The following is a 7,833-nucleotide window of genomic DNA, read 5'->3' as shown; positions in this document are numbered from 1 at the left end:
GAGGGCAGGGGGATATAAGGGCCAGTGGCACGTAAATTGCTTGCTGATCCGGCAGGGACGCCGTGCGCCCGGGAAAACATGCTGGACCGCCCCGCCGAGTCAGCTCCCCGGCTCCCTCCTCGGGAGCTTGCTCTCCCCCGGCCTCGCCATGGCCAAGGGCACGGGCTCCCTGCCGGCCCCTGCGATCCCAGCCCTGCTCTTCCTCCCGGGCCGGCACTCTCCGGGCAGCCAGCGAAGCGAGCGGCACGGCGGGGCCGAACGAGCGGCAGCCGCGGCGAGGCGGAGCCGGAGCGGAGGGGCGGTGGCGGAAGGGCCGCCCCGCTGCCGCTGCTGCTGCCGTTCCGTGCCGGGGGGGCGGTGCTGCGGCCGCCGGACGCTGCGGAGCGGCGGCACGGCACGGGACGAGGCCAGCATGGGCCGGACGCTCGTGGAGCTGTTTTACGATGTGATCTCCCCGTACTCGTGGCTGGCGTTTGAGGTGAGCGGTGGCACAGGGAGGGAGGCCCTTCCAGGTCTCCGCGGTACCCGAGCGGCGCTGGCACCCGGCCAGTCCCGCCGCCGCCTCCCCTTCGGAAGGGCCGCTCAAGGGCAGCTCGGCCGGCTGGCTGCAGGCAGCGCCCTTTGCGCCGTGAAGTTAATTTTTCTCTCACCTCTAAGGGGTGCCTGGGCTTCTCCCTCGCGTGTTGAAATCCAGGAACACCATAGAAGCGTATCCCAGCCAAACGGCAGTGCAGGAGTTAGTGCTGAACGTTTTGCTTCTGGGGTAGCTTTCATATTTAAAAAGTGCAGGTGTCCTGATCATGACATGAGCCTGACCTTTCCCATACTTACCGCTGCTTAGCCTTGGATAGTCGTGACATGAATAGAGACCCCTCAGGTTTTCTGAGACCAGAGTTCTCTGGCAGCATCCAGGAAAGGCTTTAGAAAGACTACCCCTAATACAATAGGGAAGGATTTATCTGTAGTACTTACTGCCTAAGCTGCACACAGCTCTTTAGACACCTCTGACACTGAATCCCTCACTACTCTTTTTCATGTTGCAGGCTCTCTGCCGGTACCGGCACATCTGGAATATTGAGCTGCGCTTCCGTCCAGCTTTCCTCGGTGGCATAATGCAACAAACTGGTATGGAGTACAGGGAGATGAGCTCTGCAGGGCTCTGCAGGGCTCAGTGAAGACACCTTCGTCACTGGCAGAGTACTGAGTCTGCAGGCCCTGGGTGTGTGCAGAGCCGACACAGAGCCAGCTCTGAACTAAGTTATGGCACCAGTAACAGATTAACTACAGCACTGTGGAGCCCCAAAGAGATTGAGAAATTAGTCACAAGGAATTTCACACTGTTGCAACTACACAGACAGTCTGTGCCAAAGTCCATCTGTTCTAAAATACAATAAATAAATAATAATAATAACAACTTGACAGGGAGTGTTTTTCTAGAGTTAGATTTTAAACCAGAATTAATTTGTGGAACACTTGCACTTTGTAATATGCAGGAAGGATACAATTATGTCCTGAGACAGTACTTATGGCCTTAATTGGATCACCAAGACTTACAATGCATAAATCGTGAATTAACAAGTCTTTACATTGGTTTACTCATGCATTAGGAGTTAGCTTAAAAGTCATCTGTCTGAATCAACATAAATCCCTGCTAGGACATTTGTACCTTGGTTTAAAACTGATTCAGCTATCCTAAAGGTTTAATCAGTGCAAAACTGAAATAAACCATGTTTAAATCGTAGCATTATCTTTGGAAAAGCCAAATATGTTTCAGTAAACCAACATGAAATTATACTATGAAATTAGACTCTTCCTTAGGTATATGTACATATGAGGCATAATTTTTCCAGTGTTAGTTTGTTTGTTCAGTATTACTATAATACAGCTGGAAATCTCAACAGAACTTTTTCCTAAAAGGTAACAAGCCGCCAGCAATGTTACCAAAGCGAGGGGAATACTTGCTGAAGGATATGAAAAGGATGGCAAAGTACTACCAGGTGCCTTTACGCATGTCCCCAGATGCCTTCCAGCACATCATGGGCACAAGTAAGAGTCTTAGCAGCTATTTCTCATCCCTAGCACTTCTGGTTCCAGTTCTCCCTATGATGAAGTCCCTGTGTGCAGCCTTTTCCTGAACCTGTGAGCAGTATGAAGTCTGTATTCATAGCCATGAAGGAAATTTCTGGGGAAGTGTGACTGTGAATGATACTAGCACAGGAGATAACTGTGGATCAACGTGAGCTTAACTGTACAGACTCTGGGTTTCTCAGGGCTGTTGCAGGGGAGATCACACTGCTCTTAGGCAGCAGTCATGCAGACCACACCTGCTCCTGCTGCTGTGCCTTGTCTGAGTGTTCCTCTGTCTCCCACGAATGCAGGCAGCCTGACGGCCATGCGCTTTATCACAGCCATTGACATGACAAACCCACAGTACCTGGAGCCCTTATCCAGGCAGTTCTGGATGCGCTTTTGGTCACAGGTCAGTACTTCGTTCAGCCAGCTTCTTGACCCTTTCTGTCACCTTCCCTGTCCTGCATCATTCAAATGTGGAATTCCAGCAAGAGGAAGAAAATGTCTTTTAATGAAAAGTCATTGCAGGAATTTAAGGTCACAGTGGTTCAGAAGCCACGAGCTTATAATCGGCCTTACTTGCCTTCTTTTAGGTATATATGGTGAGTCCAACAGGCTTGATCAGTGGATCAGTGGTTCCTATCAGAAAACACTTTAATACATTCCTAGATTAGGTGACTTAAGACCTTTTAGGAGGTAATTTCTCCAGCAATTAGTATTGAGTTTATTTTTGTTTTCTTAGAAAACTTGCTTTTAAAAATCCAGAGATGAGCTTTTGTTTCATAAATACTGATTTACTTATTTTATTCTTTTACCAGCATGAAGACATCAGTCAGCCAGAGAACATATTGGCTGTAAGTGTTTCCTTTTTCTTGGTGCTTCTGCATTTCTGATAGATATTCTTATTGATGACTTTGAGGAAAAATTGATTTAAATTCCCTTGCAGCTCTGTTTGGATTTTTTGGGTTTTTTTTGTTTTTTTTTTTTTTTTTTTCAGAACCAGAGTACACTTTTTTTTGTTTGTTTTTTTGTTAATTCATGTGGCAAGATACCCAGGCTGGACAATGAGTTACCTATTGATCCTATGTTATTAAAACTCATTTTCATGAGTAAATAAATAGTTTCTGCATTGAGGCATTGATGCTATATGAAATGTTCAGCTGTAATGCAACACTTGGGGAAGGTGACTTTCCTTAGAGTGGTGGAGTCAGGTTTTCTATTAAGCTCAGTCCTATATTGCCCTCTTATATACCTGGAAATTATACTCCTGATGTTTTTTCTTTTGCTATTTCAATTTTGTTTATTATAGCAAAAGCTGTAATAGCGTGTAAGGTAGTATACCAGCAGATCCTCTTGAAGGTCTCTCCTTTTATAAGTTCTTAGAATCTGGAGAAAAGAGAGGAGATGACTGGTGTCTCCTATCCAACATCCCTAGCTGAAATCTGAAGCTTGTAGTCTTGCTGTTCCTCCCTAAGTCTAGTTCTCGCACTTCAGCTTCATCTTAGTGTAGCTTTTTTACCAAAGTTTCAGCAAAGGTGTGCACTTTGCCTTTTTAAGAAGCAAGATTTGAAGGATATAAATAAAGTTATTTTTTTATTTAAACATATAATTTAATTAATTAACTGTACCTATAGCTAAAGATATAATTATAAGTGGTACTTTTACCCTGGTAGGCACCACACAGGTGCTTACTTGCTTCCTCCCACTGCCCAGAAGGACAGGAGAAGAGGAAAAGAAGAATAAAAGCCAGAAAACTTGTGGGTTGAGATAAAATTACTTAATAAACAAAAGAGAACTGGGAGCAGAGTGAAAGAAAACAAAGAATCCCTACACATAGACTGATGCTCAGCCAGTTCCCAAGAAAAAGCTTAACCTGCCTAAACCCCCTCCTCATCAATTACTGCTGAGCATGGCATATGGCATGGTCTGTCTCTTGGGTTAGTTCAGGTCATCTCCCAGCCTCTGGTGAAGCCCCACGTTATTCACTGTGGGGGGAGAGTGAGAACCAGAGACTGCCACGACACTGTGCAAACGCCATTCATCAATAGCTAAAATAATTAGGATGTTGTCAGCATTGTTTTGGTCACAGATCTGAAACACAAAACCATAGGAGCTGCTGTGAAGCAAAGTAGCTCCATTCCAGCTAGACCCAATACATAAACATATACAGAACGTTGTCACATTGTCTCTGAATCCATCATTATTTAAATAAACAAGGACATGCAGAACTTCAGTGCTTCATACTCAGAACAATCTCCAATTTAGTCACAGTTTGGCAGTCGATGAGTATCCCTCCCGTGCATCAATGCAGAGAGGGAAGTGTCCCCTTGTCTGCTTGTGTCTGTTTTCATTCACTCCTGCAACAAGTACTAGACTTTTCTGGAAATTTGTCATCCAAAGGTGGCTGAGAGGTCCCAGCCAATCATCTGAGTCTTTACAGGTGGATTTATTTTACACATCAGTCAGAAAAATGGTACTTTTAAAACCTGATAATAATTCCTTAGTATTCTTTTACTTCTTTATTTAATCAAAAGCAGCTTCATGTAAATTGCTATATCAGCAATGTGTGGTCTGAATTCTGCCCCAGTCCACTTAAATCCTCTTTCTGCCCTGAAATGGTGAGGACCAGATACTACTTCACAGTGTCAATATTGCACTCTAAATACTGTGGCTACCAAGCATTTTGTTCTAGTCCAGTGGTACACTTGTTTAACCTCCTCTTCAAGCACAGTCAAAAAGAGCTCCTCATTTTCCTGATGTGTTAGAAGGAGAAGGCACATGAAAATGTTGGTGCTAAACAAAAAAAGTCATTGAAAAAGTCATTAACACCTGCATGTGCAGGATTACTTCTCCATGTGCAATACTGCATTTCTTTCTTTTTTTTTCTCTCTTTTTGTGAAATACTTTATTCAGAGTACTTGTAAGTCATTGTTACCAGGTAAACACTGGATGTTTAAATTTGGCTACTTTGTCTCATTCTGGTGTGGCAGAGGCTCAAGGGAGGTGAGTAAGATCCAGCAGTAACACCAGCCACTGTTAAACCTCTGTGATTTGGCGTCTTTCATACAGCATCACTTATGAGATTTTACTTTTCATAACACCAGTTTGAGTTTTTTTGTAAGTTATCTGATGAGTCGTTGTATCTAAGGTTCTTTTGTTGTTTTTTTTTCCTTTGGTTTAGGAACTCCTGGGGAAAAAAAGTGCAGATTTGGGACTTGGAAGATTTAAAATGTCTCTTCCACTTTGTATCTGAGAGTTGTTAAATGATGAATAGGTTGGGAATACAGCAAGACAGTTGTGCAAGTGCTTCAAGAGTATTTTGAATTTTTTTGTTAATAGACTGAAGATTAAATTAATTATACCAGAGTGGGAACTGGAATATTTACTTTTAGAGTATTCTTAATTAAATCATCTTTTCACAGATTGCCCGACAGGCTGGGCTCTCAGCAGAGCTCTCCCAGAAGGCACTTGAAATGGCTTCATCCCCTCCAGTGAAGGACCGACTGAAAGACACAACAACTGAAGCACTGAAACATGGGGTGAGATGCTTCCAATGGCACTGGGCTTCACAGCTCTGCATTCCTTCCCCCTTAAGAATACAGGGAAGCAGGGAACAATGAGAGTGATGATTATAGAAAGCACCATATAGACTTCTTGTTTTCCAGTGTGTGAAAGCCACCTCACTGTTGCTGGTAGTTTATCTCACTGTCATCTGGGAAAACAAGGTTGACCCACTCATTCCAAGGACAGAACCTTTTTTCTACTGAGAGATACCATTTTACTGAGAGATACCATTTATTGCTATTTGGAATAGAACTGTGGATTAATCAGGTTGTTTTTTATGCTCCTTCAAAAGGGGCACACAGGCTCTGGAGAGTCACCCATTTTTAGATGGCTTCATTAGGCTTATCTTTAAGAATGAAGAAGGTAAAAAGAAGGGGAGAAAAAAAAGTAAAAAGTTGTTGGGATTTATTCCTGAAGATTGGTGATATGACTGCAAGAAATTCTCTCATTTTAACATTCTCTGTTTCATCTCCATGGTGTCAATAGGCATTTGGGATGCCTGCTGTTGTGGCACATTATGATGGGAAACCTCATCTGTTTTTTGGCTCTGATCGTTTAGAGCTGCTAGGCAGCATTATAGGTGAGTCTGCCTCATTTCATCACTTTGGTTTCATGCTTTCACCCTCTTGGAACAAAATACGTAATGCAGCTGAGTAAAACACTCCTAAGAGCTTTCAAATGTTAAATAATGTTGGTTATCCTTCTCCTGGAATGAAACTGCTGACTGAAATCTGTCCCAGTACACTTAAAATGACCAAATGATCCTTTTCCAGACTAGAAGTGACTTGAGTTCTCTCTCTCACATACCCTCTCTTGGTGTGTTTCAAGGCTTTGTGTTCCATTTGCCAATCTCAAAATATCCATATGTAACCTTTTGGTACTGGACCATAGACCTTGGCTAAGACTAGGACTATGGCTTTTTTTTTGTTGTTGTTCTAACATTTTCATTTTATATCTGTTCCTTCTTATTAAGAGCACATTATTACAGCTCCCCAGTCCATAACTTGTGTCGACTTACACAGCTGTTTAGGTTGGTCATATATTGACCATCCTTCTTTTCATTTTTCTATTAACAGAATACACACTTTAAATTCTTTAAGAGATTGAAGTAGGTTGTGATAAAAAAGTAAAACTAAAGTTACCTGTTTTTATGAGTTGCAGGGCATTTGACTATTCATCTCAAGATCTGGCACTTGAGAGAGTGTCTCTAGAAAGAGTTACGCACACAATTAGCTCATGCATTTGTAGAAAACATTCAACAGAAAGTATTAATTAATGCAAATTTGTATTAGTCATAGGCTTAAGCAGAATGGAAATTTTTTGAGGTTTTCTTTTTTTAGGAGTCTGGATGAGTTTCTGATTCTATAAAATATTCTTGATGAACATGAGAGTGAGGAAGAAGAGTACCCAACACTCACTACAGCAGTCACTAATACTGACTGAAATGCTGTGGCCTGGTTTCTAGTCTCAACTCCAAGGACTTAATCAGATTTTCTTTTTGATTCTCTGACTCTGCAGCCTTGCACCCTTTTTTTGCTTTTTTTTAACCCCCACTCCCCCCTGCAAAATGAGTCCTAAAAAGAACTGATTTCTCCCTCATGTGGAATATCCCTGACCTGCAGAACATCTCATCTGTAATGGAGGAAAATAATTCTTCTGTACAGTTTCAGTTGTGAGTAGACAGTGAAAGATTTATGGAGCTAGCTGTAGCACACCAAACAACATATAAATCTGTATTCCATCACCAGCAGCTACCCTTCACCTACTGTTCAGAGTAGGAACAATAATCCTGCTGCAGAAAAAATGACCAGGCAATTACTTGTATGGATTGCATTTTAATATATCTCTTTTGTGCTGGTTTGTCTTGCAGGTGAAAAGTGGCTGGGACCAGTTCCAAGCCCTAAGCTGTGAAAAGCCCTGGGGAAATATATAGGAAGGAAAATATATATGTCAGTCTTCAGTGGTTATCTGAATGTATTCAATTTTATGGAGGGATGCCTTTCTCATCCTTAATAGTTAACTTTACTGCTTGGTCTCATCTGTAATTTTGAAAAATATCAAGGTTTGCCAGTATTACCAGCCTGGTGAGGTGTTTACCAATACAAATGTGCTTCCTTTCTTTCAACAGATCAAAGATTACCATTAAAGATTTAACTTCTTGCAGAGTGAATATTCTTCCCTGGTTGGTTTTCTTTCCTT

General features: G+C 42.4%; 2 protein-coding genes across 11 annotated transcripts in view; one reads left to right on the top strand and one right to left on the bottom strand.

Annotated features, from left to right (window-relative positions):
- Window positions 1-344: 344 nt before the first annotated feature.
- Window positions 345-7,804, top strand: GSTK1 (glutathione S-transferase kappa 1). 3 transcript variants are annotated; one of them, XM_074534899.1, is made up of 8 exons: window positions 345-478; window positions 1,044-1,125; window positions 1,918-2,046; window positions 2,379-2,479; window positions 2,889-2,924; window positions 5,493-5,609; window positions 6,121-6,214; window positions 7,505-7,804. In XM_074534899.1, exons 1-8 carry the CDS (start codon window positions 413-415, stop codon window positions 7,543-7,545), a joined length of 666 nt encoding a protein of 221 aa, XP_074391000.1. In that variant the 5' UTR covers window positions 345-412; the 3' UTR covers window positions 7,546-7,804. The 3 variants fall into 3 exon arrangements, with proteins under 3 accessions (XP_074391000.1, XP_074391001.1, XP_074391002.1); XM_074534900.1 differs by lacking the exon at window positions 7,505-7,804 and adding an exon at window positions 6,975-7,142; XM_074534901.1 differs by lacking the exon at window positions 2,889-2,924.
- The window catches only part of LOC102064827 (rap1 GTPase-activating protein 1), a 50,003-nt gene continuing 44,088 nt past the window's right edge, over window positions 1,919-7,833 (bottom strand). For 2 of the 8 annotated variants that reach the window (XR_003382050.2, XR_003382053.2), the window contains exons 24-25: window positions 6,777-6,841; window positions 1,919-4,161 (exon numbers count right to left, since the gene is read on the bottom strand). The gene's annotated coding sequence lies outside the window, so the exon portion shown is untranslated. Of the gene's footprint in view, window positions 4,864-4,938; window positions 6,842-7,833 lie in introns of those variants that run through there. The other 6 variants (XR_012578959.1, XR_012578961.1, XR_012578960.1 and 3 more) reach the window with 4 other exon arrangements.

Source organism: Zonotrichia albicollis, chromosome 2 (assembly GCF_047830755.1).
Source record: "Zonotrichia albicollis isolate bZonAlb1 chromosome 2, bZonAlb1.hap1, whole genome shotgun sequence".
In the NCBI taxonomy this organism is placed as follows: Eukaryota; Metazoa; Chordata; class Aves; order Passeriformes; family Passerellidae; genus Zonotrichia; species Zonotrichia albicollis.
The sequence above is the reverse complement of the archived record's forward strand: the minus strand, read 5'-3'. Positions and strand labels throughout refer to the sequence as shown.

What these genes read in the sequence shown, in the direction of transcription:
- GSTK1 (XM_074534899.1), top strand. Translation starts at nt 413, where the DNA reads ATGGGCCGGACGCTCGTGGAGCTGTTTTACGATGTGATCTCCCCGTAC. An exon ending in ACTCGTGGCTGGCGTTTGAG is followed by an intron (nt 479 to 1,043) that starts GTGAGCGGTGGC and finishes TTCATGTTGCAG; the next exon opens with GCTCTCTGCCGGTACCGGCA. An exon ending in CCAGCACATCATGGGCACAA is followed by an intron (nt 2,047 to 2,378) that starts GTAAGAGTCTTA and finishes CCACGAATGCAG; the next exon opens with GCAGCCTGACGGCCATGCGC.